General features: G+C 40.8%; 1 protein-coding gene across 1 annotated transcript in view; it reads right to left on the bottom strand.

Moving 5' to 3' along the window:
* Positions 1–12,298: 12,298 nt before the first annotated feature.
* GABRA4 (gamma-aminobutyric acid type A receptor subunit alpha4) overlaps positions 12,299–21,128 on the bottom strand; it is a 45,550-nt gene continuing 36,720 nt past the window's right edge. The window contains exon 9 of the mRNA XM_056326689.1: positions 12,299–19,852. Coding sequence (XP_056182664.1) covers positions 19,319–19,852 — 534 coding nt within the window. The 3' untranslated portion in view covers positions 12,299–19,318. The remainder of the gene's footprint in view (positions 19,853–21,128) is intronic.

Here is a 21,128-nt window from a genome sequence, read left to right as displayed (position 1 = left end):
AGCCTTACTGTCTCTGCAGCATAGGGTTACAGATGTGTGCAGATGGTCAGCAGAGTAAAACAAGATTCATCCTTGATTCTGTCATCTTCCTTTTCTTACCTTTGGAATGCTATCCTTCCCTGTCACCCCTCTATCACTTGCATGTCTGCAAGCTGATGCAACCCCTCACTTGAAATTCTTTCATTATATCAGTTTTGTTAAAACAGGGCATGCACATCCCTGCTCAGTGGTTCTTTTATTAATCTGTCTTTTTCTATCAGAACTGGACAAAATTTCTGATTTTTTTCATTAAAAAATTGAAAATTTTGGTTTTGTTGACTTGTAAACATAGCCATTTTGAAGATTTATTTTGTGATCATTGTCTTTGTTATTCAAGCTCAACTTTTTAACACTGAAGAAAATAAAAATCTGTGATAATTTCATTTTTCATGACATCTTTCTTGGTCAACGAAAGCTCTGTGAAACACTTGAGCTCCAAACAACTCCAGTGCTTCCCTTATGTTTAATGACAATGACATGCACTCAAGCGATCTGCAAGAAGGCAGCAAAATCAGCCACCTGCATGCAAGGGCCAGAAGGATTGCCTGTCTGCTGTCAGACCTGAAAGACTACAAGGAGTGCAGAGTTTATCTAGAATGTGTGCACTTTGGCCACGTGGCTGATGATTCATGGAGCTCTGTGTTAGCCCAGATGGAATAAGCTGTGGCATGTCTCAGGTGATTTATCTGTATACCACTGCTTGGATGTCATCACAGGCTGTGAAGTTCCCGTGTGATGGCACCAGCAAGATCATTTGCTTGTGACGTGTGAGACGCTGAATGGCTTTATCTCTAATTGAGGGAATGTGTTAGGGTTATTTCCTACACAATGAAAGGCACTTGCAAAGGACCAAACCGCAGTAATACATGTCATTTCATTTTGAGATACAGGTATTCATGGCACACAGTGCCACTAACGGCAGTTCAGTTTCACCTTCGGCTAGGTTTATTATAACCCTGTGGGGTATTCCTCTGCCACCGCTTTTTAAACATCCTAAACAAACAGTTTGCTGCATCCCTCCGTACATTCACAATTCAACTCAAAGAAGCTCCTTTGCAGCTTCTGCTTAATGACCAGGTAAAATTACAGTCCTTCAAGGAGCACCAGGACTCTCTGCCCCGCTGCAGTCTGGTGCATGTATGCTGCTACGTTAAACCTGCCCCGGCCCATTGCCTGCTGCCAAGGCCAGCTGGCACTGAGCTGTGCAATGCCATTTACTTCTCTTGCCTTCCAGTGAGGGCAACTATGTGTTGAGAAAGCTCCCATCAGGAACCTTCAAATTGTGTCCAGAAACCACCTGGCCAGCTACTGCAAGCCAAAACCACTCCAGAGACTAATTTAGGTGTTTAACTTCTAGTACAGATGTAGCCAGGAAGAAACTAGTGTTTCACTGCCCAAACACTGGACTGCAGAGTTTAACTACTGCAGTGGGGGATGCCAACAAAAGCTGCTAAATGAGTATGTAAGTGGGGTTATTTCTCTTCCACACCAGGTATCAGAGTGGTTTATCTAGTTGCTCCAATGATTTATGAACAATTTGTGACAAAATGAATATGAGCAAATTGTTCTTGCACTTATTCATAACTCAGAGAACTCTAAAGTTATTTACTTCACAATTTCAGTCCCGATTAACTAAAGCATCTTCTTCAGGAAAGCACTTGAGCATGTCCTGAACTTCCACTGAAGTCAATTATTAGGTTAGTTGAGGGTATCAGTTACAAAGAGAGATCGGGGATGAATATTGGACAAAAGAAAGCAGAAACTGAAAAGCAGAGAGAAACAGAAACAGTGTATGGGACAAAGCCTAACAAGAAAAAAACTCAAACAAAACAGGATCTGAGATTAAATCTGGTGGCCTTGGACCACTGTACTTTGGCCATTGTAGGGATCTGTACCTCACTCTTCCATAGCTCCAGCACAAACACAGTAGAAAATATCTTCTGCACTTCTCTCATTCCTTCATGACTCCTGCAAAATGCTTTACTCTATTCAAGTTTATTTGAAGCATTTTCTAGGGAAACATATTAATAACACAACACAAAGCTATTTTTAACCTGAATTAACTGCTTGTGAGGTCACCTAAATTTGAAGTCATTAATGTAATATGTATTAACTGATTAGTGAAAAAAAACCACCACCAAAATAATGGTTACAGAGAAATGAACAGCAATGCATTTACAAGGACATAACCCATACCCACGGGGAAAATCCATGACAATGAATTAAGCACATGATTAAGAAATTACTTGGTTGATTTGCTCAATTCAGCACATTCGGCTCCTGTGATAATGGAAGTAAAGAGATGCTCACACTATCTAAGAGAACTTACTCAACAAATTTGACTTTCATGTGAACAAGGCAACGATAAATCTAGCTGTACGAAACAACAAGAGAATGCTCAGGCTCATCTCCTCAGCTCTCACTTTAAGCACCTGCAACCTGTCGCTGCCACAGGTCATTACTTCCCATCTGACTGAACAACCAGACGGCAACGTGTGCTGGGACAGAGGCTGGATTCCTAACCAAGGATTTAATTCTGAGTTCAGTACAAGTCTCTACATAATTTAAACATTTTAGCAAGACTTGCTTTCCACAGTATACTTGTTAGATAAAAACAGTGACTCCAAGACCTTAAAAGTACCTTGGAAAACAGACTATTTTTTTTTAATTATTGTTCAAATTACACCAAGATTCTCTGAGAATAGAATTGCCTTTCCCTCCCATCTGCTGCCCACGTTTACTTCCCTGCCACCTGCCTTTCTCTCCCCCTATCCACTCCTACAAAAAAATGCAGGAAGAAAGGCCTTTGCAATGGTATCAGCATGAAATAGCATCTGCTTGGGTTTAGGTTGAAACTGTACCATAGGACTGGATGTTGGAGTTCACTGAGGGAATCCAGCATCTAAAAAGCTGTGATGACCACCACTTAGCCCAGGGTTTCTAATCCAGAGCTTCACAGGACAGGCTGTTGGTTCTCCTCCTGTGGGATCCCTGGCTTCTTATGTTTATCAGAGAGCTAGGGGTCTCAGAAAGGCATTTCAGAGACTAGGATGCTAGAGAGGGACTATCCTGAGGTGGCTCAAAGGGAAAGTGAGAAGACAGTATGTCCTAATCTTTCCTCAATCACTGTTTTGCACTTCACTTAGGTTTGCGGTGGGACATCTCTATCATTTGTTACCTCCAGACTAAAAACTCTGGGCAAGTTGCTGCTAAGTGCATTTTTTCTGTAGTGTACTGTGCAGGTCTCATGTTTCCAGCATACTTGCTGTATTTTTTCTTCCCTACTTACTGGTAGCATTTATATCCACTGCTTTTGCATTCCAAGCAACAGCTTCAATGACCACAATGAGGACTCAGTGGCTAAGTACTTAAAAGACACATAGAGAACATGAACAAAAGTTTTCATTTCTATGTTTTGATACACCTATTTATTAGGCTTTGCCCACAGATGCCATGACAGAGAACTGAACAATCCATTGAAGACTGGCTCTTTCCAAACCTTTATTAGCATACTACCCACATGTATTTTGTACAAATTTCAGAATCTGCCAAACTAACTTCTCTCCTTATCACCACCTGCAATAGCAAGCTGATGGCCATTTATGCTCATGTGATTTTATTCATGTCTCAGAGAAGTCTAATTGCTCTTACTTTAGAATACAGCTCATTGATAACAACCTATGAAAATAAGGGCCAGATAAGACACACATTATACAAGAACTGATTGAAAAAGGTCTGACAGATACACTGATTTGCAAGTGGTCACAAGTTTGATAACTAAATATATTCAGAAACACCTATATTGATATCTTAGCTAATTTAGGTGGATGTGAAAATTATCGAAGCCCAAGATGCTGATAGGATCCCAAGCTCTAAAAACCACAGAGAGAGAGAGACACACAGTTAGAGAAGTGGAGCAGATATACACAATTTCCTTACTTATGTGGCTATATCCACAGCCAGTTATAATCTTTTCTCAAATTCAGGGATAATACTTATCACACTTGCACTCCAAAGGTAGTGTTTATTGCAATCTTATATGGTGAAGTTTAAACATACTGAAAAGGGGGTTTAGGGTAATGCTACCTGCAGTGACTCTCAGATAGCAGAGCTGCTTAAAGAAGCTGGAAGCTATGTGGAGAGCATGAAAGCAGACCTCAAATGCCTCCTCCCATGTAATGGGCCAGGGAATGCTATAGGGGCCTGCTTCTGCAGCCCCAAGGCATCCCACCTTCTCAGCCTTCAGCTCTCAACATATGAAGCAGAGCCTACACACACAGTCTCCAAGGCACTGCTATGCTTTATAGCCCACAATGAATCCCACAACAAAGATGCAATGCTGTTTAGAGGAGCTGGAAATTTAGAAAAAACAAAAGCACAACTTCCAGCGTAAACCAACAGATGTAATTGGTCTCCGTAAAAGCAAAGAACATTATTAAGGAGAATAAATAAAGGAATAGAAGTCCATTGCATGGTAAAGAAAGAGGCTGCCACATTGCAGCAGAAGGAATTGTTCAGACAGGTCCAGAGCCATGCAAATAATCAGGACAATTTAACTTCTGACTAGCTAACCTCTAACCTTACAGTCTCTCTTTGAGACAAGTGTGAAAACCAGTATGGCATTTATCCAGCAAAGCTGTGGTGGAGCTCACAGGATGGTTGTGTCCCTGGGGAAAAATAGTCTTCCTATAGCTGGATCTGTGTCCATACATCCCACGTAACTCTGGGGCCTCTTCAGTTGAGTCCAGTTCTCATAATGCAAGGCCATAAACTGCTTTATCAGCTGCTATCTTAGCAGTATTCAGGGCCAAATCCAGTAACATCTGTAGGCACCCTAACACCTGTCTATATGCACTCTGCATACAATGTTACCTGGTACTAAGGCTCCCTGGGCATATAGGTTTCTCAAACAAGGGATCCAGAAATACTGTGAAAAATTTGTCCGAAATTATCTCCTGAACCAGCAACTGAATCATGCATCTTTACCAACTCCAGATCCTGGACAGACTCCTGAAGAAAACCACCTTCTAGTGTGCTTCAAGGGAGCTTCAAGGGACCCCAAGGGGCTTATCCTTTGCTGTAATGGCCCACTGGTTATAATTACTTCATGTTATGGTTTTAGTTATTTTATGTCGTTGGGAACTTGCAGCTATATACACCTTGTAAATTGGGCAGGAGTCTTTGAAGGTCTTTTATGGGCTCTAACCATTAGCCTTGTAAAGAAAGGACATAAGAAGTACCTCAGTCTGTAATCAGTTTTAAAAATACACCCAGTAGACACAACACCGGAGAGCCCCGAGTTGTTCATGTGGCTTTGGCATGCTCTCCTAATGCTGTGAACGACACTTCAGAGCAACTCTTTATTCAGCTTCTTGTCATCTGAAAAATAAAATACTTCAATACATTTTTAATGGATTTTCTGTAGTTTGAAATGAAACTTTCTCAGTTGAGAAAGCAAAAATCTCCACAGAGCAAACAGAAAAAACCATATAGGAAACATATCTAAAATTGCAACAGATACCAATATTCTTGGACACATTCACCATCCGAAAATGCCTTTGGCATCTTGTCCCAACAGCTTCACACCTGATCGTTCTCCAGCAAGATTCCTTTCACACTACCCCTCCAGGCAGCGGCATAATTCCCATCCAAAGGCTCTCACCAGCATTAAAGCCAGCTCAGCATTACAGGGAAAGTCCTCTACACCTCTTAAAGACTACCCATCACTTTCCAGCAAAGTTGAAAAACAAGCTTTTGATATGTAATTTCTTTACATCTTGCTGGCCTAATCACATCAACTCCTGCCGCCTTCTTCCCTCATCTAATAACATCGGGTTGTGCCCAGTTCCTTCCCACTCCCACACTGGGACCACCCTTCACCCCATCTCCTGAGTTTCCCCTCTAGCCTGACTCAGCTGTGCTCTCCCCCAGGCTGGAGTCAATGCAACTGCCTTTGTGCCTGTGCTAGGTGCCTTCCTGACATGGCACTTGCTAGCATAAGTACAATAAGCCACACGGGTTACATCCAGCCTATTCCCAGGTGTTCCTTCACTTATATCTGGAGCTGCCATCTGCTTGGTTTCCTAGACAATTTTACTCTTACCATCTCAGATCATCTAACAGGCTGAGAGATGGTTTTATCTTTAAGGCATTCCAGGTCAGAGTCTGCTCACTAGATGAGCAGCAATATTCAGAATTTGAGACCAGGACTTCGTATTCAAACAACAGCATACTTACCTGTCTCTTCTCCAGGACCACTCCAACACAGCATCCCAGATATCATCTGTGAGACTGAGCCCTGCAGAAAGGAAGGAGGAAAAGGGCAGAAGACAGTGGCAGGCAAGGACCCAGGACCTGACTTCCCCAGCCAAGTCCTCCTCAGTTGTGTTTTTTCTCTAAGTGCTACATATAAAACTCGAACATTTAATGGGAATCAACCTCCGATTTTTCATGGACCAACACTGAGACTACTCAGACAGCAAACTCAGGCTCAATTTCCTTCAACTCACGCTAGAGATATACATACAACAGAAGTCTCATGCTCCTAATTACCAGGAATGGATCCTGGTGCTCTGAAGAAACATTAGTCACACCCAAGTGCATTAAGAGGTAGGAAAAATGAATTTAGGAGGTGCATTGCACCAGCCCAGAGCAAATTTCCTAATTGCTTTCAGCCCACAGACTGAATTCCTCTTACACCACCAGGAGCCGGAGTTCTGACTTGCATTAAAACCTGATCCCAGCATCCACTGAAGTCAATGACAGCTTTCCTTGGATGCTAAACAGGCCTTATCTGTAGCCTAACAGCAGAATTCCCTGCATAATCAAGACAAGTGCCATTAATAAAACGTGTGATGTGGGGTAGCATCATGCCATACAGCATTAAGTGGCAGCTGCAATACATATGACTAATTTGTACATCAGGCTTAAAAAGTACAGCCAAAGAAGCCAGGAGAAAGGGATGTAGAGTCTCCTAAATCTATGAACTAGCTGTGGTTGTCAAATACAGAAGATTTCTTGGCATCAACACCTGTGCCTGAAGCAAATGGCAATTACAGCACTTTGCAGTACTGTAAGCCATTCTGACAGCTCTCATCTCAGCCTGCAAAAAGATTTGATGGTCTTGGCCACACTTTGCAAAAGAAATGAGGATGTCCTGCTCCCTGCCTTGCAAGGGCCACCGTGCATACTGAAATGATTTCTCCATACATCTGTCTCTACACAAAGTTATTGCTTGTTATTTTTCATCCTTACTGAAACACAGTTTTTGCAAGTCCATGCCTTCTCATGATGGAAAACTTTACCAGGCCCAAGCACAGACTATCAGAAAATTACTTTAGGTCATGTAAAGAAGTAAAGTAACTGACAGCGTGGGGTTTCTCTCTTTTTTTCCTTTTTTTTTTTTTTTTGGGGGGGGGGCACTGCTAGTATATGTATTATTTGTTTCTGCTGCTGTGAGAGGAAAGGTAATTTATTTAGCTTTTAGCTTGTTAACATAGTAAGACGTATCTTGATAATGATACGTCAGTAGACTTGTTTGCGGTCTTAATAAGTTATTATTAATAAGTTATAATACAACAGATTATCATTCATCATATTGCTGATGAAACCCATCCCTTTATCTGTTCACATATATAAAGCATCAGGTTGATTGAATCGTTTAGCTAACATCAATGTTCCAGCAATAACTGCAGGAGAATAACCTTCCTTTTCCTGCTTCGGGCCGCAATTAGAAAGACAACTGTTTAAGAACTCTCACAATTGTATTTTATTTGACATCAGCAATATACACTGGAGTATAATAGGAACAATTTTTTGTACAGTCTTTCTTGCAAGATGGATTTATTTTCCAAATACATAGATGTTCATAATACAGGAAGGTAACAGTTAAGCTGCACAATAGCAAAACAAGTTGACAGCTATCAAACCACCTTTTGAGTTTGTTAGTCAGGTGACCAGCATTGAATATATCAATTCAAATAATTTAGTTAACTTCTGATTCTTCCAATCCTCTCAGCCACATTGTTCCATGCAAAAATGTGCATGATGAATATGTAAAAGATTTCAACGGCAAAGCTTCCCTTGCTTTGATTTCCTTTCAACGTATGAGTCAATACAAAGGGATAACCACCAGAATTTGGCATGGCACAGAAACTCTTGCAACATGCATCTAGGACAGTCACATATTGCAGAAGTAGTAAATCACTGACAGAGAGGTTAGGGGATTTCAAACTTCCCTAAGAGGGTATTAAAAAAGCATTTCTATTATGCTGCTTCAGTGTGTATTTTCTGCATGCCAAGTCTTTTACAGAAAACAAAGATAAAAATAGTTCAAAAAGCTTTGTATTTTTCACTGGGAGTATTCCTTACAACATCTAAGCTTAAACCCAAATACTTTGGTTGCAATGGTCAGGGCTTCACAGGAAAAGAAAAGCTTACAGTTAATTAAAATACCAGTAAATACCATCCTCTTGCTTTTCTGCTTTTTTCCCAGCTTAAAAATGACACACAGCTATAGCAGCTGCTGCACATCACACAAATCCTGTTTTTCTTTTTGTTCCTCGGGTGGTACGGCTATTACATTTTGAGTTAGCACTGAAGTTAGTATCTCCCAGCCTGCGCCTCCGACCATGGTGAGTTGAGAGAGCAAGAGACAGGATGTTCCATGTCATTTGTTCGATGGACCAATTTTAACAGCTCACGGAAATGCCTCAGCAATTTGGAATATCGGAACTGGCACGACTGGCAGAGCACAAGGATGGCAGTTAAAGGTGAGGAGAAACAGGAACTTGAGGCAACTGTTAGGGGGCTTAGTTAATTACCAGCAAGCAAACACTGTGTCTGCAACCAGACTTCTAACGTACTGCTGCTGCTCTGTATATTTGCTACTGGTGCAACACTCCCCACATACATCCAAGTCAAACGGTACCAGCACGAGGGGGCTGGCAGTGCTAGCATTCACCCAGGAAATGTGGAAACCAGAAAATGTTTTGTCTGCTCTACAACTGACTTGTATTTCAAGCCTCCAAAGTGCTTTAGGCCACTGCACTAACACTGGATCTTGAAACTCATGCAACAATTTTTAGAGGCCGCTGCTTCAGTACTCCAGCCCTCCACACGCTGCACCTTGCTGCTCAGCTGTCAGGTTTTATCTGCCATGGCCATGGGCACGTGCCCTATCCCTGCCCAGCTGCTGCTTTCCACCCTGTGATGCTCAAGCACCGCGAGAGCCCACGGACGAGGGGAAGGCGTGCGAAGCCCACCCCACCCCAGCACTGCCACCCTCTGCCTCAGCTGCCAGGCAAGGCAGCAAAGCCAGGGACAGGTCCGGAACAACTAAGTAGCAGGACACGCCGAAGCATGGGTTTAGATTGTACACTTAGGGGTTTTAAATAGCTAATGAGCAGCTCTTAAGCCTAATTCGACTCTCACATCTTACCTCAGCAAAATGCCTAATGGTCTCCATCCTCAGCTGCTCTCACCCAGAACTGGGATGCCTTCTGCTGACCAGACTGCTCTACCAGGACTAAATTCAGACCTACAAATCCACATTCCTAACTTGGCAAGGCCAGCACTGACATAGTGCCCTCCCGACCGTCCTGTTGAACTGAACCTAAAAATCCCTAGCTCTTGTTTGAAAAGGCATTGCTTTCTGTGCTTCCCTCATGGCACAGCAGAGGGAAAAACTGCAAGTGTATAGGGAAGCTGTTAACTCACGTACTTAGTAAGAAACGTTGAAAGTATGAAGATCAAAGAGGATCTTTTTTTTTTTACTCACATATTTTCTTTTACCTGATTTCACTATAGTTATGGATACAATATCCAGATAGGAAGTGAAGAGTAGCTTTTTGAAATTTCTCTACAGAATTCTCCCACTTTCTGTTTACGTACAATCTTCATATTCTCCAAAGAAAAAATATACAACCCATGTAATTTATGAAATGGCTACTGAACATCACACAGTTAAGCATCTTTCCTACCATGACATACATTAACTAGCTTAACAGAAAACCCACATACATTGTGTCTTACCTTCCTAAGTGAAATGGCTACAAATAAAATTCACATTTTCAGTACAGAGAAAATATTTTTATAAACTACAGCTCATTTAAAAATTTGTAACTAAATACTCTCCGAATGAGAGATTTTATCTGAAAACAAAAGCTGTTTTCATAGTCACAGAGATTCTCCTGAAATTGGCTACCTTGTGTTTGCTACCTTCCCAAAGTCTGCAACAGAGCTTGTGATTTCCATGTGTGCAGGTGAGGAAACATATTTGTTAAAGAAAAAAAATAAAACTAGAAATAAATTCAACTTGATTTTCTTCTTCATGAATACACAACAAAATGAAGAAATGAGTATCAAAGAGAAAATCCCTTCTCCAATGAGTGTCAAAGAGAAAATCCCTTCTCCAATGTTTTAGCTATGGCAGAACTGGTAGGGACATAACTACTATACTTTAAAAAAAAAAAAAAAAAAAAAAAGCCAGCGATGCAGTTCTGCTTCTGGGAAGGCCCACAACTGCTGTCATGAGACTCTAGGTACTTACCAGGCAGCAGCTCTAAGCATGCTCTGTTTCATTACCATATGTGTACTTGTCACTCTCACCACTTTCCGTATCACAATATTTAGCAGACAGGCAAAGGGAAGACAACACTGCAACACATCTTGGTCCTCCTTCGGGATGTTCAGTGCTGTTACAGCCAGTGTCAGCAGTGCTGAGCTGAACAGTTTTCTTCAGCTTCAGTCGGCCCTACTTCGTACTCCAAGAAAGCATTTTCCATTGCACCTCCAGTGGCCCAAGGACCCGCGTGCCCCACAGCACAGCTTGGACACACAGCAATGTGGATGCATCCAGCTGGCAGCAGCTGCTAGCTCACATCTTTCCAGTCTTCTAATCACAACGCCAGAAAACTTGGACAGATTAACTGTGTTCAACACAGGACAGATTAACTGTGCTGATCCTTGGGCAGGATTCACAGCTGTGCAAGTGCCGAGGTTTTGGATGTACATTTTCAGACGGGTCTACTTCAAATGCAGCTGCAGCCCACAAGGTGTAGTACGGACCACATTATCAGAAATGCTCAGCACTAAAAAGTTCCCGTAAATTCAGGTACAGGAATGAAGTCTTCAGGTTTAGTAGGAAGGCATGATACTTCCAAAACTGGCTGTTATTATAATGAAAGCTTTTTTTTCTCTCCCTCGCCCCCCCGCCCCACCCCTTCTATAACTCGCTTAAATTAGAAGAAGAAAATTCTGTATTCAATCTCTTAAACATAAAGCAGGTTAAATGCTAAAAAGTTCCAAAGTGCTTCATTACTGAAAATTAAAAATATGGAGTCCCAGAAAGGTTAAAAAAAAATGTCACTGTTTATATTTTGGGTTGAGAAATGCTCTAAACCAAAGAGAAACAGTAATACCTAATAAAACTCAATCTTTTTCCCTTACTATTCTGTCTCCTAATTCTTCCTGGCTGACAATGAAAATACCCTTTTCTAATGAAAACAACTCCAATGGAACACAAATGGTTCTAAGAGGGCATTAGCAACTTATTTTCTTTATTACTTTTTCATTATACTTATAATGAAGAAATAATTATTTCCAGGCTGTCTGTTTCCTGCCAGATGCTGTTCTAGTACCTCTAATAGGACATATCTTAAAATAACTGCTTGGTAGCAAGAAACTAAATTTTTCATCTTTACTCATGTTTCTCCTTCTCTTCTTTTTCTCTCTCCAAATAACTTTCTTGATTTGGGCTCCTTCATAAATTCTGACCTGTTTATCCTTTTTTCCCATTATTTGTCACTGACGCAATTCACAAAATCACCTTTGTGGAGCAAAAACGACTACAGAGGGCACCTGAGGTGCAACAACAAGCCTGAGTGTGCTCTGTTTTAATGCCGGTGGAGGGAGGATAAGAATCCTCAGGCTGTGGTTTCACACCACAGCTTTAACCCAGCTCAAAACATCAGTCCCATCCTCCTCACCACCTCCTTTGTACCAGCACTAAGACGGAACCAGATCAGAGAACGGATCCCACTGGCTACGAACCAGCCAACAGACAAGAAAAACTGGGTTTTAGCTAGACAACTTATTTCAGCCAGCTCACCACAACCACACAAATACTGCTCCCCACACAAAGCCAGACAGCAAGGAAGAAGGCAGAAGCACTACATTCAGCAGTAATACAGTCTTAAAAAAAAAACCAACCCACCCCAACCCCAACAAACCACCCCCAAAACAAACAGAAAACCACAAAACAAAACAAAAAAAAAGAACCAAAACACTGACCCAAAAAAACCAACCTGGATTCTGCTTGTGGTCTGTCTGGTGCTGACTGCTTCAGAGGATGGCAGGACATAGCCAGCTCCAGTCCAGAAGCCTCTTAGAGTAAGTGTGCCCCGAGTCCTGACCTGCCCAACGTGCATTATGAGCCCTCCAAATACGGGTTAAATACTCAAGGCCAGGATTTTGCACAAGTGGATTTATTTCCACCATGAATGTGCCATTGGTATGGATCAGCAAAGGCATGCTTCTATGAGACAAAATTATATTTTCAGGTAATTCTAAAAGAACTCTGTTTATCTGAAACTTCTCAGATCTCCACCACTGACCTGGTGCCCGAGAATGTTGCCACAAATTAACAAAAAATGAAATACATATAAATACAGAATAATCTATTGATGACATTTTATTCATTTGATGACCTGGTCCATTCTAGCAGAACAAGAGATTTTCAAGCTTGCAAATGTAAAGCAGACTGTGAAGTTACTGTTAGTAATCAGGTTAACCATCCCATACTCCAAAAGCACTTTGAAGAAATACTTCTACATATTTTGGACTTCTGAGTCCTACAACATTGTGCATCTTTACTTACCATGGAGATAAGCCACCAGCACAAAATGATGAGGCAAGAGAAAGCAGTACTCAACTAAATTTTGTTACGCATCAAGCTCAGAAGTCCAGCTAAGTGCTTCATACTGTCACCTGCTTCTTCTACCAAACTCCAGTTAGGTTTCTTCCAAGGATGGAAACACATTCACAAACAACTATTGTTTCTTTAAATGCTTCTTTATGCCATCAGATCACCCTGAGAGTGCTATGTCAGTTAAAAGCAACATGGATATAACATTCACAAAAACACACAGACAATGTTGAAGGAGATCAACAAGACCACCAGCGAGAAGTAACCTAGATCTCTGGGCTAGCTGAGGGTTAACTAGTAATACTGTATTTTTCCTTGGGATCTTTTTCTTAAAAATAGCAATATGAAGATAACTTAAAAGAAAACAAACAAACAAAAGCCCCAAACAACAAAACTCTACCTCATAAGGTGCTTTCCATCCAGAAAACCAGTCTTTTAAAACAAGACTGCTTGCAAGTGCATCTTGAGCCTGCCTCCCTTACAATTCAGGGATTTCATATTATCTGAATGGATACATACAAATATATATATATAGAGAGAGAGAGAGGTATCCAGGCTGCGATCACATTAGTATTTTTAAATGTTAAAACTATGGTATTATTTAAAAAGAGCATTGAATAATTGATGGGAGTTTTTGATGGTTTTCTAAAAAGGGAATCTCCAAGGCTTTTTATTTTTGTTGCTGTTATTTTTAAAGAAGCTATCATGCTCTCAGTTTCTCTTGCACAAGAAAATGAAAATAGAATTATGACAAAAAAATGTAGTGAACTGCAGTGGATAGTAACTGGTTTACTTTGAAGTCCTTTCTAGTGGAATAACGCAAAAAGCATAAGGAAGTCTAAGAGATACTTGTAGATGCACTAAGTTACAGAGTAGAAGGCAGTCAATTCTGAAATAAATACCTACCACACTGTCTAATTCACATGAAAATAAAGTATTTTTTACAAATTCTACCAATTTTACAATAATTTCATTTTTTGTTCCCTCCAGCTAAGAACACAGTACATAGCATCAGCAAAGAGAGAATAATCTGTACTTCGCACTACCCTCACTTGCTTGGGATGTGGCAAAAACTTACTTTCAGAGTCTGATTTACTCAGAACATGCTGAAACTGCTCACCGCGCTCATATTCTCCAAAAAAGCTACATCTTCACTCTGAGGAGACACCTACAAATGAAGACTGTACAAGTTAACTCATATCAGACTCTTTCAAAATGGTGCATTTTCCCTTCCAGTAAACCTCCGGTTTAAAGTGCACTGAAGTCAATGAAAAGCACATATTGATTTCAGTGGACACCAGTACAGGTCCTCACAACAATATATATATGATACTTACCTTCAAATCACATAGTAAAGGAAATATAAAGTCTTGGGAAAAAAAAAATATCAGGGGAGAAAAGATGCTGTTGTCACTTAACTGGTTTCTTTTTCCCCTGGATTTTTCCTTGTTTTGGGGGGTGGGGGCAGCTGCGATTAATACTGACCTCCATAAGGCTATTTACCTTTTGGATTTTCACTGAGTAAGAAATTTTATTTATAGAGTTTTGCTCCTCCAACTTTATGCTGTATTGGTTTATGCTTGTCAGACTCTGCATAGAAGTACCTCCTGTTCTCCCCACTCACTGACCATCCACAAACTTAATGCAACGTAGTTCTGCAGCTTTGCAATACTCCTACAGCCTTGGCCATCCTTGCCTTTATCCATATCATCTGTAAATACTATACTTCACCTAGATTTCTCAACACTGCAGTTGCCATTTTTTTGTTATTCAATGTCAGGATTAAATAAAACCAAGGACTCATTTCATCAGCTGTCTGTACTGCGGTTCACAACAGTGCTACCACACACCTACCCATTTTAGTGCAGCCAAGCCCTACTGGCAAGTCCCAGGAAGACAAGGAAATACCAAAATTTCTTTCCTCCTACATCTTTTGGGTCAAGCAAAAGTTCTGGAGGCCAGCGTCCAAAGTCTGTGATCTACTCTGCTTTCTAAATAGATCTCTTGGAAGCTTTTGGGATTTGGAGGGAGACTGTGCTACAGCAGAAACTGTGCTCTAGCTTCTCACATAGAGAAAGATTCTCTTAGGAAATCTGTAGCATTGATGGGAAAACATCCAAGGTGCCCAACATATGTGTCTTACACAACCTGTGTGGTCATTTCTTCCATTCTGGCCTTCCCTCCACTTCCAATAGCACAAGGGAGATCACAATGTTAGCTCTGGATAAACTAGATAAATGTACACTGTACGCTGTGATGTTCTCACATGGCACACAGACACTGTGCTACAGCATAAGGTACACGGGAGCCAAATGACATACAGAAGGTATGCAAGGAAATGGAAGGAGACAGAATTCTGTGTATACTGAAAAGCTGAGTTCATTCACTTTTCTGTAGAAATACTGGTTAAATCCTACTAAATACAGTTACTTTGTTTCCCCAATTTTTTGCAAGGTCCATCCTTGAATGATTAAAATTATGAGATGCCAAAGGCTATGCTTGAACACTGTAATCAGTAACTTTTAGCTGCTGTTAATAGAAAAGCTCTAATCACGTTCCCTATTAAATTATTTACCTCTTTCATTCAATTACCATATGGTCTGCTTGCCTGATCACAGGGTAATGTAGGGGGCATGACTAAACAGTTTACAAGGTCTACTTTTTTTCCCCTTAAAAGACACATGGGAGATAAAATGCGCCACCAACATCCATTTGATGGAGACGAGTCCATTTTAGAGGAAGAGAAACAGACTCAAGTTCCACAGGTGAGATGTAAGGGCTCAGGTCACCATGGAGAGCTGAGGTCTGGGTTTGTCATCTTGCCCTGGATTCGTTATTTTTGCAGTTTTAGTGGCACCTGTTAATATGGGCTGCTAAAAATTTGACATTGCTCGCAACTGACTATAGAATACACTTCTGTTCCTGTGAAGGAATCTGAACCAACCTTCCTGAACTGAGTTTTTAACTGGTTTTCTCAAATGACTGTGCTACTGGTTGGGGCTGCATCACGGCAATCTGTGGGAGTTCTGCTGTTGGTAACAATGTCTCCGAGGAAACAGCAGCCAGTGACGATCTAGCTCTGTTTCCTGGTGAGGTTTTTTGGCTTTCTATCCAGTTTCCTTTCCTGTTGATAGAGATGATTTATCTGAAGTGTTTGGTGAGTTTTAAATCACTACGTTACTGTCAAAAAAGGATTCTCTGACAAAGGCAAGTGGGGGGGAAGAAATTAAAAAAAAAACCTCCCGTAGAGTTCATCTCACTCAAATCCATCCCTAAAATAAGCCACTTGGTCACTGAAATGACACCTGCAACATTCATCCCTTGGGATTTTAGTCAGCAGCACTGAACATTTGGGCCACTATATTTAGCATACTCCTGCTTTTGTCTGTGCTTCTGAATTACACAGTATTCAGAACCTGCCAGTATTACTGAGTATACTGCAAGCTCTTTACTGCTTCTGATCACTCTACAAGGAAATTAAATATAATGAAAAACCACTGTTAACAACAAATTCCTATTTACTTGTCTGTAAGTACTTTGAAATGCTAGTTATGGTAATTTCTTCGTAGGCTATAACACAAAAATGTAGCACAGTGCAATAAATAAACCCTAGACTCATGATGAGACTTTTTTTTATATGTACGTCATTTTGAATGTAGGTAGGCATGCAAGTGTTGGAAGGTACTTCAGAAATAGGCTGACATATTAAAAATATTTTTTCCTGTGGTATCATTAAAATGTTTTTCCAAAATGGAAGCACAGAAATAAATATTTGGAATCTATTAATTTTTGCAATCCTTTTTTCCTCCTTATAAGTCTTCAAAATGAAACAGGAACTACAAATGAATCCAAAGACCACATTTAGATTGTTCTTGGTCAAATAGCCTGAACCAGCATTGATTCTACCAAACAATACACTGAAAAAGCTGGTTATACAATCAGTATTATGGGCATGGGTGGAAGGAAGAGACAGCTGTTTCTAGTGAATTGTTTAAAGCTCTGCCTGAGAGAAAACATCCTTGGTTTCCATCAGAGAGGAAAGCAAAGAGTAATTTCAGTAACTTCCAGTACAAACACTAGGTTCTCAACACAGAAGGCCATTATTCTTCATAGAAATATTTCATGATTTGTGCAGTTATGGTCAGTAATTGCCAGATTAGCTTTGTTACTTCTGGCTAAACAAAATAAACAAACAATCTCTTGTATATTATCTTCCATTCTGACAATCTGCAATGATGTGACCAAATTAGGGAAGAAACAACTACAGCAACTACAGATACATCCAAAGATGCAAACTACTGCAGTTCGACGTCTGGCATGGCTGCTCCATTTCCAGTTCTGTGCTATGGCATGCATAATGGTTTTCTAGGGAGTGTCGTAATCTCAGGCTTCCAGATGTGAAAGGCAAAAAGGAAAGGATGATACGTGGCCTTCTGAGATAAAACTGAAGTAACAAAAGACTAAGGTAACTGTTTATATCACTACATCATAATAAAGTCATATAAGACGTTCCCACATCCAGTGCATTCTATCACCAACATTCCAATGTTATACATGAAATAGCAGCCTGGGATCCATACTATATGCTGTAGTACACATCTGCAGCCTCCCAGGTCCTGTAAATTAAAAGGTCAGATTCTCAGCTATGAACTGGCTAAAAGAAAGAGGCACAAAGATACAGCCACAGTTTCACCATTACGAGGTATTTTTACTCTGATTCTTGTCCCAGCATAGTCTAGGGCAGCCTCATGTATACCCACAATTACCCCAGCACCTTGTGGTCTCCACCATTCACTTGATCATTACCTGGGTACAGAACCACTCAACATTCACCTGATCTGCCCGCCACAGCATAAAACTTTGATAACAGGCAATCAGTCTGCTATTCCAGTCAACTGAAGCTAAGGATTAGTCCAGAACCTCCAAAGGCACAGCCAGATCACAGCTGAGAATTTGGCTTTTGATTTTTACTTGTCACTTGCACAGAAATGTTAACCATTTGCCTAACCAGATGGATCTGTACAAACATTTTTAGAATTATTGCCAGTGTATCTTCCACCCATTCTGCTGAGAAGAACATCTCTGATCAAGATTTCTATCAGGTTTAAAGTATTCAGTTCTTTATTAAAGTTGCCTGCTTGCATATTGCAATTAGAGCTGGCAGGAAAAGCGCTTATTATGCCATAGTTTAAGAGAAACAAACAGATCATAAACAGAAACTTTTTTTTCCCCCAAGCTTCACCTAGAAACTTTCTTTTCTTAATTACGTCACAGCATTCCTTCACAAAAGGCTGTGTCATTCATTCATTCAAAGACGTGCCATAGCCACACTCTGAGCAGAGGAAATTTTGCTTTGCTGAGTTTTGAAGCCACTTTTAAAACAGTGTTGAAAATTTTTCTTGACACACACATTATATAAGGGAGAGAAATATGTGTTCAAATCAAATCAGAGGAGTGTGACTGAAAAATGGGAGAAGGGGGGGGCAAACCCCAAAGCATCCAAAGGAAAAACAACAAATTCAAATAAAAGGCTGAACATTGTGGGCCTAATCCTCATCTACCGCAACAGATGTAATTTAGAAATGAATCCACTCAAGCTGGTCAGCAAGGTCAAAAGGGAATCACAAAACTTAAGATCACCTTACCAAACAAAAATCTCCAATTTTGAGAATTACATCGGATTTCACATTTTACAAGGTTCGCTCATTCCTATTCCAGAGTGAGAATTTCCCAGGTTGCAACGCAAAATAATGCTTAGTAAAAATATATGGAGCTCTACAACTCCTTTGCATAACTTTTCTGGAGTTGCACTCTCCCAGGCTGGACTCCCTTTTCTTTTTCCACTGCTCATTTTCTTCCCCCCATTCTGCAAATTTTGATCTAGCAGGGCAAGACCCTCTCTAGCAAGCACTGTCAAAATGTTCAGGACACGGACCTTGCACTCCAAGAGTGCAATGCTGTCTCCAGATAGCAGTGCTGGGTGCCTCAGGGCTTTGTAATAATCAACGTGAGTATTCCTAGCAGTCAAGATGTGTTCCACTGCACAGCTATGCACCTCTGCCTTTGATTTGATTTGGTTTAGGTGTTCCTCCCAAAGGCAAGTTCTGTGTAGCCAGAGCAGCCTGTCTGAAAAGAGTGATCGTTCACTGCCAGCTGAAGGGAGGAAGACCAATCTGTTACCCGTTACTCTTGTTAGGAGTTAACTAATTATCCCCAATAACTCCAGCCTTTACAATGGGAAAGTAGCACACAGCTTTTATAAATAAGAATTACTGACCTTTTTAAATAGTTTCAAAAGAAGAAACTCTGCATCAGATGTGAGTATAATTTAGGAACTACTACATAGCAGCAAAACTACATTAGACTTTCTGATTTTTCCATGGTATCCTTGGATAGATACACCACCCAGTAGACCATGTTAAATGCTCCAAAGGTAACAGGAAATAAAATGCGTGCATATTTGTCTATCTTACTCGTGCCAGAGTGGGAGGCGGGGGGAGCAGGTGGTGTGACAGCAGATGGCTTTGCAGATGCTCCTAATGTGTTAGGTGAGGTGGTCTGAATCTGCTCCAGTCTAGATCCAAGCAAGTGCTGAATGGAAGGGGATCCAGCTGTGGCATGCTGGGATACAAATCCAGTTAAAATTGGGGTAGAAGGAGGAGCTGGAGGGGTAGCTCTTGCAGAAGATAAAGTCTCTGATGCATTGATGCGTGTGAAAGGGTTGGGACTTGATGCAGAAAGGGAGTGGGGTGTAATGTCAGAAGACCCCTGAGCTACAGAGGGAGGGTGGATGGAGCTGTGCCTTGTGTCAATTCGGCTCCCACCATCACCTTCGGACTGTACTGTGGCATTCGTTCTTTTCCTCACATTTGAATTGGCATCTGTACTCTGCAAAGTTACAAAAGAATACTAGTCATTCCTAAAATAAAGATTTAAACAGAAGCAATGGCAACTTTATAATCAAGCATTATCAGAGTAATAATCATAAATATAACCAGTAGCTTGATCCTGAAGCACAAATATACCATGTGCTCATGAAAATAGATTTAAAAGCATAGAAAGTGATAAAGAAAGAGTTCCTTTTACCTGTGGCTGGAACACTAGGGTGAACGCATCTGACATACCACATTCCATGTGATGTGGTGCCTATGTAAACTTAATACCATGAGGCTAAGGATTCTTGCGTTTGAGTCAGGGTCTTTTTTCCAGGCTCACGCTCAAAACAAAATTTTCTGATGTTTACCTATTTCTTTGATGATACAGAAACATTCTGGATGCAACTCACCAGCCATGATGGTTTACTTCTGCTTTGTAACTCCAGAAAAATAACTACCATATATTAGGAACTGTAGTCTGTCTTCTAGAGTACATGCTATTAAAACGCAAGTATTTAACCAAACCAAGTTACCATGTTGCTGCTCTTTCATAAATAAAGGCAGTGCTTTTTCACATCAACTGTGGACAATAAATTCACCAGCTGCAATTGAACCAGTGAATAAATCAGTCTTTCATCAACTAGTTTTTTCCATTAATTAACTAAGAAAAGTGGTGACTTCTCTGTCACTTGATGTCTTCAGGCAAGTCTGGATGTCTTTCTGAAAGAGATACTTCAGCCAAATAGTACTTATTAGGCCGGATGAGATACTGAAATACAGATAAGGAAGTTCAGATGGTAAACCCAGCAGAGTTCAATATTTTACTGACTTCTGGGAGTGTACTGAGGCTCTGCCTTTCTTCTCTGCATTTAAGAGGAAGCCTGATACCTCCTGAACCTCCTCCTGGAAAGGTGACTGAAGAACAGACTTTTGAACCTTCAGCCCTGCGCCTAAAGTATAGTATAAAACACATTACATTTTAGGTATAATATGGGAATATTTTTTGTGCAAAGACTCACTGCTTTCTAAAAGACAAAGATTTAATGGCAGACAGTGTACATGTACTCAACAGCAGCAATACAGGTCTAAACATAGGCAAGACCAAACAATCACTTGTTATATATCAAAAATCATGTTCTGCACCTCTCCAATAATCCTGTTCCCAAGCACTGCCCTGCACCACACCTGCTGTGCCTTTGGCTCTCCTTCCCTTCACCCCACCAGAGAACCCTGCCAAAGCTCACAGCACAAGGAAAAGGGAAAGTGGGCAGCAATCTCTCTTCCCTCCT

Source organism: Falco biarmicus, chromosome 1, assembly GCF_023638135.1.
Source record: "Falco biarmicus isolate bFalBia1 chromosome 1, bFalBia1.pri, whole genome shotgun sequence".
In the NCBI taxonomy this organism is placed as follows: Eukaryota; Metazoa; Chordata; class Aves; order Falconiformes; family Falconidae; genus Falco; species Falco biarmicus.
This window is presented reverse-complemented; position numbering and strand designations above follow the sequence as displayed.